Raw genomic sequence first — 24457 nt, forward strand, 5'->3', positions numbered from 1 at the left:
CCCTTGCACCACCAGGGAGGCCCTGTTTTTGTTTTTTATGTTTGTTTCCTTCAGTAGACTGTGAGCTCCAAGAAGACAATTTGTATCTCTTTTGGTTACTACTCTATTCTAAGGGCTTGACATAGTAGGTACTAGATGGCGTGAATGAAGAAGAAAAGGAGTTGAGATTATTGCTTTTATGGAAAATCACGAATATAGGGAAAGAATTAGTTGATGTATGTAGGACATTGGAGCAAAAAAATCTCTTGGGAAAGTGAAAGAGGACTAAGAGAGGTGTGAGCAGTTTCTCTTCTGAATTTTATCTTGTAGGTCAGAGTTTCCCAGACTTTTTTCATTAGCCATTACAAAAAAAAGTAAAACTCAGCTGTCATAGATTTGCCACATTTTAAATTTGCAAAGTGGAGATGTTTCTTAAAGCTATCATGCACTCATTAATTATTTCATAGACAAAGTATATTTTAACACCAAAAAAGTAGGAAATGAAATCCCATAATTCTTTAAATTGAATATATTAAAAATTGAATAAACTTTTATTGACATCACTAGATTGTCCTTTTGTCATTTCACCAGTTTTGGTCTTACATTCTGTGTTTGGGGTGTATAATTGGAAGTGATGAGGTGTCATTTAAGAGTTTTAAATATAGAAGAGAAATAGGAAATAGGACAGATTTGCGGATGAGATGCTTAGATCTGTGAAGGTTCGAAAGATGAGTTTAGAAGGTGAGAGGAATGGAGACTACTGGATAGTTGGAGCTTTCTCCAATAGTTCACAGAAAGGCTTTTCATTAAGTATTATTTGAGAATGATGAAGAAGAGGTTAGTTCTTTTAAAAACTATCATTTGTAGAGATGGTAAGTGTAGAGTAAGTGAATTGGTCAGGCTTTTACGCCACTAGCTACTGTGGCTGTCACCTGCAGCCTTGAATGCAGATGGGGCTTGGGAGAATGGGTTTGGGATACACATGCTTGATTGTGACACCTGCAGTATGATGTGGGCATGTGTAAGTGTGCACACATGAGCCTGGAGGCTGAGGATATAAGGGTGGCATCACATAGGGGTGTGGCATCACCACTGTGAGAAGGAGAGAAAGCATGCATATTGGACTGGAGGCTGGGGGCTTGCCAGCCTCCTGGCTCTGCCCACCCTGCACTTGGTTGGCCCTGCAATAAGGTATGATTGAGAAGCTTTTCCTGACAATTTGATTTCTTTTCTGCGAACCCAAGGAGTTTATATTCAACAAACCGTTAGCGGGTAACATTGTTGTGAGTCTTAACAGCTCAGCTGTCATATATTTGCCTCTTTCTTACTTTACTAAGTAGAGATTTAAATTTTGCCAAAAGCTCTGCATTTAAGTTATGAGGGTGAAAATGTGATTTTTGGACTTAAAGAGCTTAGGATGCTGTCTTAATAATGTTATCAAAAATTCCCCCTTACTTAAATAGCAAATGTCTACCTTTTTCAATTTCAAAAACCTAAATAATATTTCTTCTATAAATTGCCCTTTGATGCAGCAGTTACATATCTGGACCTTCGTCTTACAGACTCCCCCCACCCTAGAATCATCATTTACTATGTATCTTTGTGTGTATTTTCTCCTATATTTGATGGAGCTAACTCATTCTACTTTCATCTTGACTGCATGTTCCTTCCTGAGAGATTCCTTTATTGACTACCTAGCTAGAATCTATGAGATATCATCTGTACTATACTTTGCTACAGTAGCTAATACTTTATAGACTTTGTAATTACATTTGTGACATTTGGTGTCTGTCCTGTGTTCATCTTTTTTTAAATGTTTATCACTAGGACTGGAGCATACCTGGTGACTGATGCATTATATCACATACACATCAAACAGCTTTGTAGTGCCAGGAAAGTGCAGAGCAGGTTCTTTATGATCCGGCAGACAGGTAAAGGAGAGTCCTGGAGCTGTCGGTGGCTTTTCAGGCTTTATTGAGCTTTTCACACGGCAGGCAGGGAGTTGGGGGACCAGGAGGCTGGCAGGCTTCCCCGGCGCGTCTTCACTCTTTCCGACCTCTCTAGTGTTCTCTCGTGGGCTCTTCTCTGCTCTCTGCTGCTGCTTCTGCTGGCGTTGCTGTTTTTCCTGGTGTCCCCATGATGCCACCCTTATATGCCCAGTCTCAGCCCAGGTGCGCCCACCTATGCAGGCCCACATCCTACTCCAGGTGTCTGCCATCGAGCCTGCATGTAGGACCACAGGGGTCTATCATTAATGCTAATGGCGGGAGGGCAGAAAATCCTGATAATTTTCATTTACCCTACAAGTTTTATTGAGATATAATCGACAACAAACCACATTTTAAAGTGTTTAGTTTCACATGTTTTGATATATGTATACAACAGGTCCTTGAATAAAGTTGTTTTACCTGAGGAAAACATTATCCTGGCTGCTGCTGGCAGAAATGACTTTATTCAAGAATCTGCTTTTGTTATATACCATTTTGCTTAGGCCACAGTTTCCAAGAAACTTAATATCAACAATATTAAGTGAGGACTTACTGTACTCTTAAAGTCATCATGACACTCAAGGTATTAAACTTAGCTGTCATGCCCCAAAGTTCCCTGTGCCCTTCTGTAACCAGTCCTCAGTTCTTTCCCACAACTACCCCCCATTCTTAAAGAACTATTGATATGTTTTCTGTGGCTATAGATTAGTTTGCATCTTATAGACTGTATATACTTGGAATTAGACCGTTTATGGTTTTTGGGGGGGTAGTCTGGCTTTTTTACTCAGCATTATCATTTTGAGTTCATTGTTGCATGAGAGATCCTGAAATCTCTTGATTGTAACTGTGGGTTTTAAATTTTTCCATGCAGTTGTATAAGTTTGTTTCATATATTTTTGAAACTTTTTTATGTTGCATAAACATTATTATTGTCCTATTGATAAATTGACCCCATTATCATTATGAAATAACCTTTGTCCTTGTATTCTTTGCTCTGAAATCTACTCTCTGCAGCTTTCTTTTGATTAATGGTACCCTACTACACACACACACACACACACACACACACACACACACACACACACAGTTTTCCCAGCCATTTACTTTTAACCTATTTGTATCTTTGCATTTCACATGTTTTCATTATTTCAGAAATGTTAGATCTTGCTTTTTTATGCAATCTTTTTCTTTCAATTTAGACTGCTTACACTCCATGTCATTATTTATTTTAGTATGTTTATAGCTTTCATCTTGCTATTGGTATTCTGTCCCATCTAATCTTTGGGAAGATGCAATTTTCCCATTTTCTGCCTTTTGGATTGAATTTTTTTTAATGAATCCATTTTTGTCACATTTGTTGGCTTAATAGCTCTTTGTTTTGTTGTTTCAGTAGTTGCTCTAGGGTTTGTAGTATACATCTTTAACTTATTACATGGTATATTCAAGTGGCATTGTACAAGCATATTTTGACTTATTGCACCTCATTTTATTGTGCTTTACAGATACTTTTTTGACAAATTTGAAGGTTTGTGGCAACCTGGTGTTGAGCAAGGCTGTTGGAACCATTTTTCCAACAGTATGTACACAGATAGTAGTGTTTTTGTACACCTATGAGACCAGTTTAAACTTTTATATGCACTGGGAAACCAATAAATTCATAACTCACTTTATTGTCATATTCTCTTTATTGTGGTGATATGGAACTAAACTTGGCAGTCTCTCTAAGGTATGTCTGTAGTACTGCACATATAGTATAAGACCCTTAAAATACAGCAATGCAGCAATGCAGCAGCACTCCCCCTACCTCTTTATCTGTGGGGTATATGGTCCAAGACTCTCAGTAAATGCCTGAAATGGACAATACTGAAAAAACTTTTTTCCCCTATACACAAATATATATAATAAAGTTTAATTCATAAATTAAGCACAATATAGATAAGAAATAATAATTAAAACAACTTAAATACTTTAGTAAAAGTTGTGTGAATGTGTTCTCTCTCAAAATATATTATTGTATGTAATAATTTTGAACTTCAGTCAACTGCGGAAGGTAAACCATTGATTGAGGGTTGAGGGCCAGCTATGGTAGTTCGCTTCCATCTCTCTCTTCCTGGCCTTCATGGTGGGCTTATGCATTTTACTTTGCATGTATTATTACATAAAATACATTGTTACTGTTTTTGTAGAAATAGTTTAATTTTCTCTTAAAGAGATGTAAATGTAAGTTTTGTTTATTTACCACTATATTTGCCATTGCTGGTATTCTTCATTCCTTTGTGTAGACCCATATCTTATCTGTATAATTTCCCATCATCTTGAGTAAGTTTTATAATGTGGATTTCTGATGAGAGCACATTTTGGCTTTGTATGTAGGAAACATTTTTATTTTTCTTTCATTTTCAAAGATATTTTACCATGTGTGAGATTCTAGAATTGGGGTATACTCTTCTCAGTTGCATTGCTTCTGTTGAAAATCTGATGTTATCTTTGTTCTTTTATATATTACATGTCTTGTTTTTTCTGATTGCCTTAATTTTTTTCTTTCACATGAATTTTTTTTTAAGATTTATTTATACATACCAGAACTGGGGTACAGGCCAGAGGTGTGGGGGTGAGAGGATTCACCAGAGACACCGTGAGGAATAGAACAGGCAGAGTGACTGAAATACACTGCTGAGGGGAGCAGCGGGCGAATTAGGAGAGGTCTGCTGCACCATGTGGGTCACCTCCCTGGTCGGGGATCGATCTTGTGCTGTAGTGGCTGTGGTGAGCTTCATAGGTTGCGTCTTAACCCCTTGCGCCACCCGGGAGGCCCTCACATGAGTTTTGAACAGGTTGATTAGTTATGCACTGGTGTGGTTGTCCTCAAGATTCTTAGGCTTGGGTTCTTAGGTTGTCCTCATAATTCTTAACCCCCTAAATTTATGGGTTTGTAGTTTTCATTAAATTTGGAAAATTTCATGTCATTATGTCTTACATTTTCCCTCCTCTTTTTTGAGAACTCCAGTTTACTGATTTTTAAGTTGCTGAAAGTTGATCCTAGCTCATCTGTTGTTTTTTTTTTTTTTTTTTTTTTTGGTTTTCCAACCCTCATTCATATATATCACATATATGTGTGTGTGTGTGTATATGTGTATATATATATATATATATATATATATATAATTTTTTTTAACATCATTCTCCTTTTAGTACAATGCATGCTTTCTTCTCTCAGGTGTAGTCCCCTTAAAATTCCCACCACCAATTCACCTGTGCATCATCACCATCATCCCTTGTGCTCTTCCCTCCCCTGTTTTGATCCCTCTCCCTCTCCTTCCCCTGCAGAGTATCTCTGATTAATAGTTGCCTGTTAATTTTGTTTTTTAATGTATTATTTTTTTTTCCTGATCCCTTATTTGTGGTTCCCCTGCATTCCTCCAATAAGTGAAACCATCCTATACTTTTCTTTCTGTTTCTGGCTTATTTCTCTGAGCATAATCCCTTCTAGCTCCATCCATGCTGCTGCAAATGGCATGAGTTTATGATTGCTGAATAGTATTCCACTGTGTATATATACCACATTTTCTTGATCTAGTCATCAATTTTGGGACATTTGGTTTGTTTCCATATCTTCCCTGTTGTGAATAGTGCTGCAATAAACATAGGGGTGCAGGTATCCTTTTGAGTTAATGTTTTTGTGTTCTTTGGGCAGATTCCTAGGAGTGGAATTGCTAGCTCATATGGAAGCTCCATTTTTAGTAGTTTGAGGAACCTCCATGCAGCTTTCCATAGTGGTGGGACCAGTTTGCACTCCCACCAGTGGTATCAGAGATTTCCTTTTTCTCCACATCCTTGTCAATATTTCTTTCTTGTTTTTTTAATTTGTGCTGTTCTCACTGGTGTAAGGTGGTATCTCATTGTGGTTTTGATTTGTATTTCCCTGATTACAAGTGATGTTGGACATTTTTTCATATACCTGTTGACCATTTGCATTTCCTCTTTGGAGAAGTGTCTTTTTAATTCTTCTGCCCATTTTTTTAAAAAAATAATTTTTATTTAATTTTTCACATAATTTTTCATTTGTGCACAATGTATGCATTTTCATCTTGGTTATAGTCCCCATACAATTCCCACCCCTCTGGTTTTGATCCTACTCCCTTCTCCACCATTTTTTTGTCTGAATTGTTTACTTTGTTTTTGTTGAGTCCTGTCAGCTCTTTGTAGATCTTTGTGATCAGTTCCTTATCAGTAGTAGTATTGTGTGCAAAATTTTTTCCCAATCAGTAGGGTGTCTCTTTGTTTTGGTTAATGTCTCTTTTGCTGTACAGAAGCTTTTTAATATGATGTAGTCCAGCTGTTCATCTTTTTCTTCACTTTCTTTGCTTTGGGATTTTTGTTTAATTTCAGATAATTTCTATTTTTTTAAAAAAAGATTTATTTTTACAAGCACTGGGGTACAGGCCAGATGTGTGGGAGGGTGAGAGAATTCACCAAAGACAGAGCAGGGAGCAGAACAGGCAGAAGGACCAAAATACACTGCTGAGGGGAGCAGCGGGAGAGACAGGAGAGGTCTGCCACGCCATGTGGGTATCTCCCTGGCCGCTGGAACTCGAACTGGAGCTGCAGAGGCTGCAGACAGCTTCACAGCGCTGCGCTCAACCCGCTGCGCCACCAGGGAGGCCCAATAGTTTCTATTTTAATGCCTTTAATTTCACTAGTCTTTTGTAATATCTAATCAGTCATTAATTCCCACTCAGTATATTTTTCACCATAAGTATTATAGTTTGCATCTCTAGAAGTTTGGTTTAAATCATTTTTACATCTTTCATATCTCAACATTTTGAATATATGGAATGTACTTTAACAACTGTTTTACTGTTATGATCTACTAATTATAACTTCTGTGCCAGTTACGTGTTGAGCATCTATTGATTGGTTATTCTATTCTAATGGGTTGTTTTCTCTGAATGTCTGGTAATATTTGACTGGAAGCCACATATTGTGAATTTTACCTTGTTGGGTGGAGGACGTTTTATATTCTTACAAATCTTCATGATCTTTGTTGTGGGATGAAGTTCATTTACTTGAAAACAGACTGAAGCCATTGTGTCTTGCTTTTGTAATTTTTAGGCTAGACTGAAGCAATGCTAATCATTTTCCATTACTGAGACAAGTCTAGGGCTAATTATTTCCCACTATTGAGATAGACTTTTCTGTGTACTCTAGCTCTTCTCCCATGAGTTAGGAGTTTTCTAGTCTGCCTGGTAGGAATAGTCACAGCCCAGATTTGTGTGAGTACCCAACCAGGTTCCCTCTAATCCTTTTAAATTGTCCTTTCCTGACTTTGAGGGAGTTACTTCAAACATTCCAAAGAGTCAGTCAAATCATAATCACCTATGTGGGAATTAGCCTTGGAAGAGGAAAGAGAAATAGGGAAATTAGCACTTTTTCTTAAGGACATGTTTTTAATTTAAGCTTGTCAATACTTTTATTGGGTGTTATTTATTCACATTTATTATTGATGAGGAGACAGATAAAAAGGTTAGGTACCTTAACCAAGCTACTGGTGAATGGCAACACCTATCCTTAGAGCTCATGCTTTTTCTAATCTATGTGGTATTAGGGCTTTTTCTAAGGGCAAGGAGAGGTAAAGGGAGAGAAGAGCCAGGTAATCATTGTATCTATGTATGTAAAGTTTGTGAAATTTACACTGACTCTGTTGGAGGAAAATACGGGAAAGCTAGGCAGTGAATTTGTTCTGTGTGCAACTGCATTGTATAGTATAGTTTAGTGGGAGCAATGCTTCTAATTCTAGTCCTCCCTGTTCCATAAATCTTGCTGCAGGACCCATACTGTTCTCCTGCTGTCTGAAAGTAGAATGTTCCTATTTGGTGGGTTATTTTTTGAGTCTGAGAACACTGTTACCATTAATTTTTGTCAAAGTATTTCAGTGTTCCCTGTTCCAAAAATAACCTACCAAGTCGTACCAAATATGAATGTTCTGCTTATGGATAGCAGGATAAACCTATATACAAACTTGTAATTTTTTTTTTTTTTGGTAATGTCCCTTTGTACATAAATAGCAAATTGAGTATGCAAAAGGATTCATTGGTTTGATTCTGGAAGATGAATAATAGCCTAAGCAGTGACCTTTGTAAATATTTTGTGCTTCTGTCCCCACGTTTTTTTTTTTTTAGACTATTGTGCTTTGCCTATGTAAGTATCGTTGAATAATGTGTTCTATTACTTACATATGAAAATGAGTAATATTAGCAAATAATAAATATTCCATTATTATATAATCATAATTGGTGTCAGAAGAGTTGAATATTGGCAATTCCATATAGTTCCGCATGATATAGTATATTTTGAAAAGACACAACATATCCTTGTAACCATAGTACTGCAGTGATCATGCCTGTTTTATTTACCAGTGTTTGCCCAATGCCAAGGAGAGTGTCTGGCACATAGTGAATATGCAATAAATAATTCATGAATGAAAAGCTATTACTGGGTTTTGATGTTCCATGCATGCTTTGTAAGAATTTAAGGTAAAGATTAGGGGACTCTTTCTCCTTGATGGGGCCTAAGTTCTTCTTGAAAGGCTAACAGATAAGGAGATTTCAGCAATGCCTTATTTCCGATGTGATATAATATTAAATAATTAAAATATTACTACATACTAATATATAAAATATTACTACATACTAATATATATCTTAACCCTCTAATAAAGAATTTCCTCCTCTTCAACCACTTTAAAGATCCTAGGAGAGATTTGAGACTCCTTGCTCTCCACTTCCTTTCTTCAGAGGGCTCTGCAAAATTGCACTGCCCATGGTTAAGTTTGTCATATTCTGGACAGTTTTTCTCTTTGTTGCTCTGCCTTCCTTTTTCATACTCAAAATGATTATTGCATTGATAGCTTTCCTTTTTTATTTGGGGCCAGAGAAGTAACCTTTTTCTGTGTACTAACATCTTTTACAAAACAGTTTGTAATGCGCCCTATGCTCACTTCTGTGTCATAATAACTTACGTAAATTATCTTGTTAAAATGCAACTATCAAAGACTTAGACTATGCTGTAGTTACCCAATGGTTTTCCAGAGCCCTATGTTCCTAGATAATGTGTTATAAGAAGGCACAGGGCTCAGGAGCCTCTGACTTGTTGAGAATTGCCCAGGGGTCTTTGACACAAGTATCAAGAATATTACTGCTCTGGGCCATTCTGTTACCAAGTACACTTTCTCCAGTATCACGTTTTGCCCACATAGTGGTGAAAAAAATGAACTTAATAATTTTTACCTTCCTAATCAATGGGATATGTATTTCTACTAGCTTCTTATAAAATAAACATTTCCTCAAGTTATATAATAACAGTGTATGAAATCTGTCATCGAGCTATGATGATTTTACTTCTGAAACACCTCTAACCCTTAATCATCCTTTACCCAGGATTGTGTTAGCTTTCTAATGGGTCATCTTGGGTTTACCCCTGCTTTTCTCCTGTATGTTTTCCATATTGTAGTATAAGTAATCATGACCCTGCTCTTTTACTCAGTTCTCTGGCTTCATTTATTTGTAGCCTTTCCATGTAGAGTTCTCCTTAGTGCTCTGTATTTCAACCAGTCTGAATACTTGTCTTTCTTTCTACTTTTGTACTTTTGCCTGTATTTCCTTCTGCCTGTGATAAGTAGGAGGGAGGCGGGGGGTGGGGGGAGGTAGGGGTGAGGGGGAGAGAGAGAAGAGGGGAGAATAGGTACATATATTTCATTAACTCTTCCTTAGCCTTTGTTTCTTGGTTCAGATTTTGGAAAGCTTTCATTAGCATGCTAGTAGATCAACCCCTAATGTTATTTGTTCTCATGATGCCAGGGAATTGTTTTTCATAACATTTATCACAGCTTAATGAATCATTTCTTTATGTGATTGTTTGATAGACTATATGTCTGTTTCCCCATCGGGATCATAAATGCTAAGAGGGTAGATTCTGTGTTCTTTGTATCATTGTATCTTTGTATCTTTGTTCATTGTATCATTGCTGCCTGTTAAAATATTTGCTGAATAAATGAGTGAATGAATGAAAGTCACTCAGGACTCCAGGTAGTAATAGCTGTAGGAACACATGTACATTCTGGTAAAAGAAGAAAAGACTTGTAATCAGACCCAAAGCAGTAAGGTGATTTTTTGTGTTAGTGTAAGGTTACACAAACATGCACACACTCGCTCTCTCTTCTTCCCCCTCTCCCTGTCTCCTCATCCTCTCCACCTGGCTCAGCCCACTTCTGTGTTTTCTGTTGGAGCAGAAATTAATTCTAGGTCACCGGGTTCCTGTCTGCATGGAAAGGCATGAGGAGTGAGAAACAAGAATCACATTCGACAGATTAAAATTATGGAAGCAGCTAAAAGAGTAGATCTTAAAAATTCTCACAAGAAAAAAAATTTTTTAACTAGGTGAGGCGATGAATGTGATAACTAAACTTAGTGTGGTGCATACACGTCAAATCATTATGTTGCACACCTTAAAGTTATACAATGTTTTATGCCACTTATATCTCCATAAAGCTGGAAAATGTAAAATTGGGGAAGCAGCTGTATACCCTCATGGAAAAAGCACTGTTCTTTACATAGAAAATACTGTTTCTATTGCAGGTATAATATTTTCTGTACTCTTGAGAAAGATGTGGTATAGCATTGGAGAAGTCACCATTTGTGTTTATATTTATTTCCATTAAGTGTATGATGAGATAAATAATTTTCATTATTTTTTAATAGTTCTTTTTTTAAAGATCCACTTATCTATACAAGAACTGGGGTATAGACCAGATGTATGGGAGGGTGAGAGCATTCACCAGAGACAGAGCGGGGAGCAGAACAGGCAGACTGACTGAAATACACTGCTGAGGGGAGCAGCGGGCAAGACAGGAGAGGTCTGCTGTGCCGTGTGGGTTTCTCCCCGGCTGGCGACGATCAAACTCATGCTGCAGAAGCTGTGGATTGCTGCATAGTGCTGTGCTTAACCCCTTGTGCCACCAGGGAGGCCCCAATGGTAAAACATTTTAAAAAACCTTTTTTCTTAAATAATAAAGTAGACTTAATATTTGCCCAGCAGGTAGGAAATCATTCAATTTTAGCATTTCTGTTCATTTAATTCCTAATTACAAGGAAGAGGTACCTGAGAGAAAAGAGGGTTATAACTTGAAAAAGCCTTATCTCTGATGAGGCCTATACTGTAAGTTCTATAAGGGCATGAACCATGTCAGTTTCATTGTTTATCCTCTGCCTAGTAAGTGTCCAGAAATTTTTTTTGAAAAATTATTTTGAATGAAGTGTAGTGAGTTGTCCTGAAGGCCTTTGTAATTAGCATTCTGTGATTTCTTTGCCTTATAGGCATTCTGCAGAAAAGAACCATCTGAGGAAAGACCCTTGATGTTTGTTTCTTTTTCTTTTGTTTCAGCTGTGGCAGAAGTAAAACTTCGAGATGATCAGTATACACTGGAACATATGCACGCTTTTGGAATGTATAATTACCTACACTGTGATTCATGGTTTCAAGATAGCGTCTACTACATTGATAACCTTGGAAGAATTATGAACTTAAAAGTAATGCTGGTAAGGAAAATTACATAAAGCTAAGATTTTACAATAAATTTGAATCTTAATTTTCATTTTGTATTTGGTGTCCAGAGAATTGATGTACCTTTTCCTTTAATATATAGAATTCTATAATTAGTCTCTCTAAGGCTTCACTTCTGCTTAACTCAATTAAAATTTTTCCCTTAGTTTCTGTTGGCAGCTAACTCTACTGGGTTTTATTTCAATGCTGATATAATTATTTATTCCTGGCCTTTCTTTTATGAGGTGTTATAGCTGCGGCTATAATCGATTTGGCAATTTTTACTTTTATTTTACTTTTGCAAAAGTTTATCTTTTTTTTTTTTTTTTTTTTTTTAGTAACTGAGTAGAATTTATTTTTGTGGTTGATTTCTAGTTTGATAGCACTGTGATCAGAGAAGATACTTAACATGATTTAAATTTTCATGAATTTATTCATTTATTGGTACTTGTTTTTTGAGCCAGCATTTGTGATTTGTCTGGAGAATGTCTCATGTGTACTTTAAAGAATATGTAGTCAGCTTTTGGGGGGGTCTAATGTGGTCTAATTCTTTGTTTAAGGCTCTTCTTTTCTTGTTTATTTTCTGTTTGAGCTGTCCATTGGTGAAAATGGGGTGTTGTGGTCCCCTACCTTTATTATGTTTTTCCTAGTATCTGTTTTCACATTTGATATTTGCCTTATATATTTTGATGCTACTTCACGTCATGAATATAAACTGAGTGTTAAGTATCCTGATGTATCGTTCCCTTAATCATTACACAGCATGCATTCCTGTCCCTTGTAACCTTTTTTAATCTGGAAATCTATGTCATCTGTTATAAGTATGGCTGTCACAGCCTTTCTTTGTGTCCTATTTGCTTGTAGGATTGTTTTCCAGCCCCTTATTTTGAACCTATGTTTATCTTTAGAATTCAGGTAAGCTGGTTTTGTTCCTGATCTAACAAGCCACACCTTTTGATTGGTGAATCAGTTCATGTGCATTTAGGGTAATCATGGATATTTGAAGATCTGCTACTGCTATTTTCTCCTAAGTTTGGTGGTTCTGTTTCCTTTTTCAGGTTTTTTTTTTCAATGTTCTTTAATTTAGATACTAGAGCACATTTCAACATTTCTGGGAAGGGATGTCGAGTGCTTGCAAACTCCTTCAGCTTTGTTTGAGAACACTTATTTCTCCCTCTTATCTGAAGGCGAGTCTTGCAGGATATATTTTTTTGGCTGACAGTTTTTAATCTGAAGTATTTTAAATACATCATCATTTTCTCCTTGCCCATCGTGGTTTTTCAGAGAAATTCTATGTAAGCTGATCTAGGTATCTTTATAAGATGCCTGCTTCTTCCTCCTACCCAGCTTCAATATTCTTTGTCTGGAACTCTTGGCAGTTTTATCCGTATGTATCTTGGTATGGTCTCATTACATTTAGATAACCCAGTTTTCTTTTAGGTTTATGGACTTGTAAATTTACTTGTTCAGGTTTGGAAAATTTTCATCTATAATTTCTTTGAGTAAGTTCTCTGTTCCCTCCTCACTTCCCCTTCTGAAATTCCCTTTTTATATTGCCTTTCCTCATAGAGTCAGATATTTCTTGTTCAATTTTTTTTTATTACCCTTTCTTCTTCCACCTGGATTTTTTTTTTTTTAAAGATTTATTTTTTTATTTATACAAGCACTGGGTACAGTCAGAAGCGCGGGAGGGTGAGAGAATTCACCAGAGCCAGAGCGGGGAGCAGAGCAGGCAGAAGGACCGAAGTACATTGCTGAGGGGAGCAGCGGGTGGCAGGAGAGATCTGCACGCCATGTGGGACCCTCCTCCAGTGGCCGGGGAGCAGCCGGGGATCGAACCAGTGCTGCAGAGGCTGCGGGCAGCTTCGCAACCCAGTGTTCAACCGCTGCGCCACCTGGGAGGCCCCACCTGGATTCTTTGTGTTTTACATACTCCAGTCACTGATTCAATCTTCTACTTGGTTATCTACTTCCATACTTCCCCCAGCATTTTTTGTTTCCTCTGTTGATCTTTTACATTGCACATTACCATTCTTTTATTTATTTATTTATTTATTTGTTTGTTTATTTTTAAGGATTTGTTTATTTATACAAGCACTGGGTACAGTCAGAAACGCAGGAGGGTGAGAGAATTCACCAGAGCCAGAGCAGGGAACAGAACAGGCAGACTGACTAAACACACTGCTGAGGGGAGCAGTGGGCGAGGCAGGAGAGGTCTGTGCGCCATGTGGGACCCTCGCCAGTGGCCAGGGATCGAACCGGCATTGCAGAGGCTGTGGGCAGCTTCGCAGCCCAGCGCTCAACTGCTGCACCACCAGGGGAGGCCCACCATTATTTTCTTATTTAAAGCTTCATTTTCTATCTTCTTTTCCTTTATTTTATTTCTTAGGACATTTATTCATTTTCTGAATTTTCTCATATATCTTTGATCAGCTTTTCTCTGTTTTCTTCCATATCTCTTGGAAATTTTGAACTAATTGATAGATAAGATCTTCTATGTCTTTGTTGTTACATTCTGGAGATTTGTTTTGTCTCAGTGGTGAAATATTTCCTTCAGGACTCAAGGTGCCATGTCTTTTATTTTTCTGGCTGCCTATTTTGTAGCTTTCCAGCTTGCTGTTTTTTCCATGTCCTAAGGGTGCAGAATTTCTACTTTTTCAGCAGATGGAACTGTAGAATCTTTTTGAGAGATAATCTGCACTTACTGAGTTGGATCAAGGAGGGGTTTGGTGGGGTCCAGTCATAAGTGAAAGTGGTATGCAAGGGGTGGCTTGTGCTGAGAACTCTCCTCTCTTGGTTTCCAGACCTGTGTCTCTACAGTCTGTGGCACTATGCTCTTGTACCTTACAGGATCATCTTAAGTCACAAAGAGGTAGGGCAGGCGGAGTACAGTTTTGAGTCTGTATCCTTCACTGAGGAACTGGGTCTACCTGGACATCCAAGCTCCTCTGCTCATTATTTCCCCTCACTTAAGCCTGTGCCTCTGCACTCATCTACTCTCTCCTTCCTATTGTTGCCAGCCACATGTGGGAGCATTGCAGGCTCAAACAATGGCTGCTGTCTCTAGACATCACTCCATTCTTTTGTTGTATGGAGTTGAATTTCCTCAGCGTCTCTTGTGGCATAGTCAGTGTTTGTTTCCAATGTCCAGTGGTCCTCTATTTTTTCCCCAAGTCACATTAGCCTTTGGGTCCAGTGCCTCTGGACCGCTTTCCTATTCCCATTTCACGTGAAGCAGGCAACCTTCTCTGACACTGTCTTCTACTTTGTTCTGGTTTTACAGTCTTGGTAAGATCTTTCTGTTGTTATTCCTCTCTAGGTACAGGTGTGAATCTTTGGTTTATTGAGTAAATAATTTAATTTTAATGCATAAGAAATACTTATTTTTTTCCCCAACATTTTATAGACCACTACTATGTGCTTCATAGCCACAGACACAAATGAATTGCATGTAGCAGTGGAAACAGGGATAAAATGCAGAAGTAGTGTAGAAAAGGAAAATGGTAAGAGTTGAGGGAGGAAATTTTCAGGAAAGATTTCAGAGGATATGTCACCTTAACAGTTTTGAATGATCAGCTAATTTCCTATGAAGATTGGGACAGCTGTGTGTGCATACAACTCAAGAGGCTTATTCGGCAAATTTCCACACTCATTTTTACACCCTATGGATACTCTGCATTGGTTTCCTGAAACACAGAGTTTGTGTAGGGCCTAAGTAGTATGTAGACTATGCTGGATGAGGATGGCAAGGACAGTTTTTGAAAGGAGGCTGGAACGACTAGTCATGTCATTCTGTGTGAAGCAGAGAAATGTGAAAAAGAAAGACTGGAAAGATTCTGTATTGTACTTGACTAGGAGAGGGGGTTACAGATGAGTAACAAAGTGTGGTACTCTGTACAGAATTTCTCAAAATTGGCCACTGGGCCACAAGCAAAAATTATCTGAGGTGCTTGATAAAATGTGGATTCCTGTGACTGGCTTGCAAATGCCTGCCCTTGTAAAATCTGGGCTAACTAAATACTATATGTGACCACGGTGAAGGTTTAAGAAAGAAAATCCATTTATTGTGTTGTCCTTTTGATATTACCTAAAATTGCCAGCAGATGGCAGCAGCTTAACACTGATTTTTAGGAGACATTGTACTTTCAAGTTTAACTAGTGGATTAACAATCCTCTTTTAGAGAAATGTCAATTGGGAGGAAATGTGCTCAGGACATAAAAAATGCTTCAAGAAAGCAAAAAACAGAAATCCCAAACACAATTTTAAACTAAATGTTTAAAATTTAGTTTTTATTGTCATTTTATTATGGTATTATGGGCTTAAAGTAATGTGTTCCATTTCCTAATATTTAGGGAATTAATTCTGTCGTAACTTTTTCCTATCTGAACTAGTTTCTGCTACTGTAGAAGGATATCATCTCACGGTACCTCTTTAAATTGCACTTAAAGATACAGAGCAAAATTAATGGATTCCATCTGTGAGTATTTGTAAGACTGTGTCTTGTAGTGACAGGTTCAAGTACTTAGTTGTCCAGTTCAGTTGTATGCCATTATGATCACCTTGAGACATGAATATCAGATTATAGTCTACAGTTGCGTTAATTAACTAAAGGAAAAAAACTGGATGATTAAGTTGTCAGAACTGTGTGTACTTAATTCATTATTGAAAGCTTTAAGTTACAAATCAAATGACTCAAATTCCAATTAATTTAAAACATCTTTAAGCTTTAGGAACAAAAAAGAAGGAAATAAGAAGATTCCCCACTCCCCCCAATAATTAGTGATGATAGCCTTTCTCTGGAAAAAAATTACTTCCTTTTAAAAGGGCAAAATTTTAAATGTCAATTTCTAATAACACCAGTAAATGACATCCTTATTGAATTTCTTTTCCATCTTTCTTTCTATAAATGTCTATTTATTTGAAAAATGCTTGTTGGTTTCCTTGTTTTGAGGTATTTTCCATAAATATATACAGTTTACATATTACATATTTAGTGTTTATTTACAGGGTCACTTAGTCTACAGCCTGTGGACATTAAAACTATTGGATTGTTTTCTAAATGCAACAGCCTAATTTAAAATACTATATATGGGGCCTTATAGGGTAAATGGTTTGGTAAATGATTTTTCTGCCCTCCCACCATTACGATTGCCCTGCCTGATGGGCCACCTGCAGTTGTTAAATTGTTGTGTTGTTTACTTCTGTGGGTCGTGGGAGGAATATTGAGATAGTCACCAAGAGAGAAGCAGAAGCAGCAGGAGAGAGAAAGGGCAAAAGAAGCCAGAGAAGCCCAGAGTGAAGACCTACCGGCCTCCTGGCCCCCTGGCACCCCTGCCTGCCATGTACTTGGTTGCTGCAATACATGTAAAGCTCAATAAAAGCCTGAGAAAGCCACCGAGGGCTCCAAGACTCTCCTTTACCCATCTGCCAGTTCATAGATACTTGCACTTTGGCCATCATTCCTCTACAGGCCTCCTTGCTGGCCTAGGGGTTAAGTCTCAGCGCTGTCACCCCTGTGGCCTAAGTTCGGTCCCTGGCCAGGAAGCTAACCCACATGGCGCAACAGGCCTCTCCTGACTCACCTGCTGCTCCCCTCAGCGGTGTATTTCAGTAGATCTACCTGTTCTGCTGCGCACTGTCTCTGGTGAATCCTTTTACTCCCCTGCACCTCTGGCCTACACCCTAGTTGTTCTTCACACACACACAAAATTCAAAAATAAATAAAATGCGGTATGTTATTAGCTTAAAGAAAATATGAATATTAGCCTGAAAAAATATTATCCTGAAGAAAATATAATAGTTGCATTCATGGTGGGGTTTTTATTTTGGGGAGGGCAGTACCTAGAAATCACAATGAGATACGAGATTATCATTTCACTTGGGAAGTGATTTCTTCCCAAGAAAGTTTAGAATACAGGGAAGACCATCACCTTTCCAGGTGGGTCAGACAGGATCATAATCTTGCTCCCGACATCTTCTAGCAGTGGCATTATGGGTGAGTTATTTTATCTGTTTTATAAATCAATAAAATAGGAGTACAAAATTGAAGGAAAGGTAATGTTTCAAAGAAAACTAAATTGTATGCTTTAGAAGTGTTACAGAAAACTTGAGGCCTTAAGGACATAGTTTACTTAAATTTTGTTAATATGTACATGATATAAATAGTTGTAGGGGTACTGAATGAAATTCACAAATCAAGGATTCTATTTTTTTTTTAAAGATTTATTTTTATTTATTTATGTGTGCAAGAACTGGAGTGTAGGCCAGAGGTACGGGGGATAATTCAGCACAATGTTCTGCTGAATTCACCAGCAAAGGATTCACCAGAGACAAGAGTGGGGAGCAAAACAGGCAGATCTAATATACACTGCTGAGGGGAGCAGCGGGTGTAGGTGAAAGCTGTGTTGAAACAGTGAATATTGGGGCCTCCTTGGTGGCACAAGGGGGGCTAAGCACCATACTGTGAAGCAGTCCTCAGCCTCTGCAGCACGAGTTCGATCCCCAGTCTGCCATTGAGCAACCCACATGGTGCAGTAGACCTCTTCTGACTCCCACTACTCCCCTCAGCAGTGTAATTCCATCAATCTGCCTGTTCTGTTCCCCACTCTGTCTCTGATGAATCCTCTTAGCCCCCGCATCCCTGGCCTGTACCCCAGCTCTTGTATGCATAAATAAATCTTTAAAAAAAAACAAAACAGTGAATACTTGTCATCTCTCAGTTTCTGTGGGTCAGAAATCAGAGAGTGGCTTAGCTTTGTGGTTCCATTTCCAGATTTCTCGTGATTGTAGTTAAATGTCAGCCAGTACTACAGTGATCTGAAGGCTTGGCTAGGGTAAAGGACATATTCCCCAAATGATTCACCCTCAGGGTACTGGTTTTGGCAGGAACCCTTAGTTTCTCCCCATACAGGTCTACCTAGCATGTGCAATCCGAGAGACAGAGCAAGATAGAAGATTTCAAATCTCTCATTACCTAATTGGAGAAGTCACATTATCATCCCTTCTTTAGTATTTGGTTAGAAGTGAGTGTAGTACAGCTCATACTCAATTAGGTACCTACTCTATTCTCTTAAAGAGGAACCACTACAGATCAAGAGGGAGGGATTCATTTATAACATTTGACTTATTTTTTTAGGACACTGCCTTAGGAAAACCCCGAGAGGTATTTCGACTTCCTACAGATTTGACAGCTTATGACAATCGCCTTTGTGCATCTGTCCATTTCACATCTTCTAGCTGGGTTGCCTTGTCAGATGGAACTGGGAGATTGTATCTCATTGCAACAGGTGAACGTGGAAATAGTGATTCTGAAAAATGGGAGGTAAGTTTTTTTGTTTCTTATATCTTTAAATGTAAAGGGACTTTGTTTTTGAGATAAGAGTTTTAGTGATGTGTTCTACAGTTCCTTTGGCTCTTGTAAACTCCCTGAAGACAAACCGAAAAACAAACTAAAACAGAACAAAAATAATAGGAAGAAACCATACGAGACTACATTATCCAGGAGTTTAAGAGGAAGAAAGCAGAAATAAATCATGTGACTCGGGAAGAGATGGAGGAATGAAAATTGATCTACTGGTGTCCTCTCTTTGTATTGAGCACTGTTTCACTGAATTCTTTTCAAGGAGATTGCTTTTAGTTCCTTTTCTCTTTTAGGTGCTTTATTTTCTTTGTTTTTAAGCCAAGAGTACTGAACAGCTTTTTGTTAAACAAACAGAACTTTTAAAATTTTTTTCAAGAAATATTATTTAAATTTGCACCTTTTACTTAGACCTTTTTCATTTTTGTATTCCTTGTATGAAGTAGTATTTAAATTGATTGTTGGATTGTCCGAATTCTATGTATTTCCTCATGTATTCATATAATTTGTACATTTGTTGTATGTGTATAACTTTTTTTGTAGATAATGTTTAATGAAGAGCTTGGGAATCCTTTTATCATAATTCATAGTATCTCTTTGCTGAAAGCTGAAGAACATTCAGTAGCCACTCTACTTCTTCGAATAGAGAAAGAAGAATTGGATATGAAAGGAAGTGGTTTCTATGTTTCTTTGGAGTGGGTCACTATCAGTAAGAAAAATAAAGGTAAAACAACAAAATTCTCAATCTCTGTAGTAGACATAATTTAGGATGTTTTGAAAGGCGAAGTTGTTTATGTAAATGCTGTTTGAGTTTTCTTGGACTTTGTGTTACGATTTTAGTATCTGCAACCGAATAGCAAGAATATCTGTAGATCACTTCTTTGTAGGTGTAGGTTATAGAAAAAAATAATAATGTGCTTTTACAGTTATGACATTTTGTATTAAAAGATAGAACCACATAAATTTTGAAGAATTTTAAAGTGAATATTTTAGTGTATATATTTAATATACGATACGAAACATACATATTCTTCTGTACATACATATATCCACACACAGAGAAGAATTTGTATATAAAACTAAATGCAAATTAACTTCATATTGCAGTGCAATTGAAATAGAAATTAAATATAACTACCTATATGGAAATGAATACCTTTATTTCCTTAAAAACACCTCTGATTTCTTTTAAAGTGAATTGAACTTAGCCATTTGTTTTGGCCCCCAGGAAACCTGCAAGTTTTTTTTACCCAGAGTGCTTCCATGTGTGGAAAAATTCTGACTTTTGGTCTCTTTGAAACTGTTAAATTTCTGACTTGGACATTAAAAACTACTTTTTCCTTTATTAATTAAGATTACTTTGATGATATAACTTTGCTCTTTGCCAGTGGTCAGTTTTTACTGAGTCATCCTGTGGCTTTTCCTGTAGTTGAGAATTAATGGAGCTTATTTTCACGATGAATTTCCTCTTTTTCTCAGTAGTTTTTATTAAATTAATTAACTCAACAGCTCACATGACCACTGATCTCTAGAAAAAAATTTATCATAGCTGCCAGTTTACAATCTGTTGAAGGTTGTTAAAATTTGTTTCCTAAGAAGACCTGCCCTTTTATTTTACAATGAACATACTTTCTGTGTGTATATATACATGTTTACATATATGTACATAGTTAGGGACAGTGTGTGTGTGTGTGTGTGTGTGTGTGTATCCATATATATATAAGTATGTGTGTGTATAAAACCAGCTTTTAAGAAAGCTGAGTAAATCTAGATTTGTTCTCTGAAGTGTTTAACAAATTTTGTTGTTTTTCTTAATATTGTAGTTGATCACTGGAGGAACATAGTAATTTAAAACTTTAGGGGCTAGAAAACTTGCTCCCTAAAGGGCTGCATGGTAACAATGCAATCTGTGTCACCACTGCTCAGCTATGTCATTGTGGTGCAAAAGCAGCCATAGACAGTTTGTAAAAGAATGAGGAAAGCTATGTTCCAGTTTATGTATGGACATTGAAATTTGAATGTTATATAACTTTTGCATGTATTTAAACATTCTTTATTTTTTAGCCATTTAAGATGTAAAATTCATTATTTGCTCACAGGCCATACAAAAATTGGCATAAATTCAGCTTTGGCTCACAGGTGTAGTTTGCAGATTTTTGCTTTAGATAATAGCTTTAAATTTTTTAGTAAAGTTTATAACGCAGTACCTTACAGGAGAAATGTTCCTTGTCTTCTCTAACAGTTGGTTCAATGGCAGCTTTAGCTCAAGCATCATATTGCCTCAGAACACAGTGACACTTTGCTCTAGTTCCTTCATCTTTGGTTCCTTGTCTCAACAGGACAGATATATTTAGACTCACCCTTTGTTTTCTCCCAAGGTTGTAGTTATAGATTTTTCCTGTGGTTTACTTAATCTTTCTTTTTTTAATGTCTTGGCTCCTACTAATTTGTTATTCCTTTCTATTTTTTAATTTACTTTTTAGTGTTTTTCTAAACCATGTTGAGTAGAACATTTGACATAAATCTGAATAAATGGTGAAATAAATTTGAAAATGTAGGCACATAATATCCCCATTACACATTAAGGTTTATTGACTTTTCTGAAAGTTTTGAGTTAGGAAATGTTGTATTAAAATTAAATTGTCTAACTTAATTATAGAATTCACTTGAAACCCACCCTTTATTTCTGTTCTACATATGTTGGAAAAAGGTACCCTATAAAATATATACTTTGTAGGTTTGGGTCTTTAGAGACAGGTAGAACTGTCCTACATGTACCCTAGAAGGAAAAATAGGAAGGCTTTTTAGTTCTATCTTAAATTTGTATTAAATGAACGTGTAAGTAAAGATGAGGATTTAGAGTAAAAATGACAGATATTTTAGTACAGATTTAACATAACTTACATGACATTATTTTTAATTCCTCAGTGTGAAGCTTACACGTACAACCCACGAATAGAGCAACAAGATAAGTAAAGGCATAAATTCAACTGAAATATTTGGGCACTTTTTGAAGCAAAAGATAAACTATTTTCATAGAATAAAAATGCAGTTAATTTACTAGAAACTTTCAGAATGTAGTTGTTCATATCTTAATTCTATATACCCTTATTTATATTTGCTTATGGACAGCCATGTAGTTCTGCTCTATCTCTGTATATGAAAATCATTACTGTAAACAATTCATTTTAAGAAAAACCATTTCTAGTAGCTAGAATGGGCAGAAAAACAATTCACACCACACTTTTCCCTTATCTTCAGTTTGTGGCTCTTTCAGAAGATGCTTATCATTCCTATATGTGCTGGGAAAGTAGGCAGGCTGTATTTCAGGAACAGGTAGATCCTTCAGAAGTTGATATTTCAGTTTGTCACTTTCCAGATCTATAGCAGTACTGTTGAGTAGGAATTTCTGCAAGATGGACATGTTTTATATGTGTGCCATTCAGCATAAAAGCAGCTGGCCATGTTTGGGTATTGAGCACTTGAAATATGGTTGGTTTAACTGATGAATTGAGTTTCAAGTTTTGTGTAATTTTACCTAAACAGCCTATATCTAGTAGCTACCAAATTAGCACAATCCAGAGCAAATTTCATTAGACCCAGTGTATGAACATAGGAATTTTTTTTACAGAAAGTTCTAAATTTTTTTCTCTTCACATAAGATATTTAATACTGTGCCTTTTAGAAGAACATTAGAATATTTAACTTGTATACGTATTTTCCAGAATATTTTCATATTTCTTTGTAATTTTTCTCAAATATTTTCTTATAGAAAATAAATATGAAATTATTAAGCGTGATATTCTCCGTGGCAAGTCAGTGCCACATTATGCTGCTATTGAGTCTGATGGGAATGGTCTGATGGTTGTCTCCTACAAGTCCTTCACATTTGTAAAAGGTGATCAAGATCTTGAAGAAAATAAGGATGAAGTCATGTCAGAGAAAATCAAAGGTAAATTTACTTCCAGTCTTCATAAAACTTGTGTGTACTTATGTACATACATATTCATATCTAGTTTGTCTTCTCAGGTAGGTTATAGGTTTTACCAGGTTACAGGTATGTAATTTTTCTTTATTTATGTGTACTTCCCAGGATATTCTTTTGTAATACCACCTAAATAGGGTGAACTGCTTATATAATTCTGTAATCACCAAAAATGTTTAAAAATCTATAAACTTAACTGATTAACATGTTTAATATTAAATGAATAAATACTATTTGTTGGTATTTGTGAATCCAGCATATTAGTATTGAAGCTATTACTCTTCAAATATGCTAAATTCTGTTCATGGTAGGTATGTTTTCATGTTTTTAACTTTTGTATGCTTTAGAATGAAACAAGTAATAAGGTGATAAGGTCTTTCAAAAGAAATATACAGAGAAACATTCTTTTAAAAATACTAAAGAGAATACTGCTCATGTTTTACTTAAGATTTTAACAGTACTTTATGATTGTGCCTTTTATGTTACTGAACAAATTATTGTAATGGTTTGTTTTTAAAGTATAGCTTTCTAAAAAATATTTTTGGAAAATACTGAACTACTAATATATTAAATATTTGAAAAAATTTTCCCTATTCTTATATACATATCTTAGAATATAAGAGTTGTGCTTGATGACCCCTTATTTGGCCTCTTAACAACTTGGTTTCCTCCTGTGTGATATGTTTTTTGTTAGGTTATCTCTAAGATCCCTTTTTAAGGAAAGGTCTATTTTGTCTTCGTTAGAGTGTTACACTCTCTTAGAGCTTAGCCAGCAGAGCTGTTCAGATCTCGACCACATGCCTTTTAGAACTACCCCTTTTGATGAGTAATTGCAAAGGGATGAAAAAGTGTCTTAATCCTTGGAACCTTTTTGCCTAGTACCTAAGACATGTGGCTCCAAGAGATTGCAGTGTTGTAGTTGGGACACAACATATGTTTACATCATTAACTGCCAATCCAGGTATTTTTCTTGTTGATATCTCACATTATATTTTGAATTCCTCCTGAATTCATTGTTGTGTCTATTTTGATGTAAACCTCAAATCCTGTCCATTTTTCTGTTTTTCTTCTAATGAACAGCTCTCACTTAATTTCTTGTATCTAATAGCTAATTGGAAAATTTATTCCATATTCATTTTGTCATAGGATTTCTACAGTGCTGAAGGGAAAAGTGTAATTTAAAAAATACGAATAGTTCATTAATGTTTCCATTTATTTATTTATGTTTATTTATTTATACATACATACATACATACATACAAGCACTGGGTATAGTCAGAAGCACGGGAGGGTGACAGGATTCACCAGAGCCAGAGCGGGGAACAGAACAGGCAGATCGACCAAGGTACACTGCTGAGGGGAGCAGTGGGCGGCAGGAGAGGTCTGTTGTGCCATGTGGGACCCGGCACTGCAGAGGCTGCGGGCAGCTTTGCTGCCCAGCGTTCAACCACAGCGCCACCAGGGGAGGCCCCCTTTTAAATACTCTTGTGAATATACACCGGTTTTATTTTCTGTATACCTCAAGAAGGCTGATATTGTCTATTGCCCAT

General features: G+C 36.7%; 1 protein-coding gene across 2 annotated transcripts in view; it reads left to right on the top strand.

Annotated features, from left to right (window-relative positions):
* The window catches only part of NUDCD1 (NudC domain containing 1), a 41233-nt gene that overhangs the window by 2414 nt on the left and 14362 nt on the right, over positions 1-24457 (top strand). The window contains exons 1-5 of one of the 2 annotated variants that reach the window (XM_037502692.2): positions 953-1170; positions 11406-11560; positions 18701-18886; positions 19466-19646; positions 22695-22874. In XM_037502692.2, the coding sequence (XP_037358589.1) occupies positions 11453-11560; positions 18701-18886; positions 19466-19646; positions 22695-22874 (655 nt within the window). In that variant the 5' untranslated portion in view covers positions 953-1170; positions 11406-11452. Of the gene's footprint in view, positions 1-952; positions 1171-11405; positions 11561-18700; positions 18887-19465; positions 19647-22694; positions 22875-24457 lie in introns of those variants that run through there. The other variant, XM_037502681.1, reaches the window with a different exon arrangement.

Source organism: Talpa occidentalis, unplaced genomic scaffold (genome assembly GCF_014898055.3).
Source record: "Talpa occidentalis isolate TD23 unplaced genomic scaffold, MPIMG_talOcc4v2.1, whole genome shotgun sequence".
Lineage (NCBI taxonomy): Eukaryota > Metazoa > Chordata > Mammalia > Eulipotyphla > Talpidae > Talpa > Talpa occidentalis.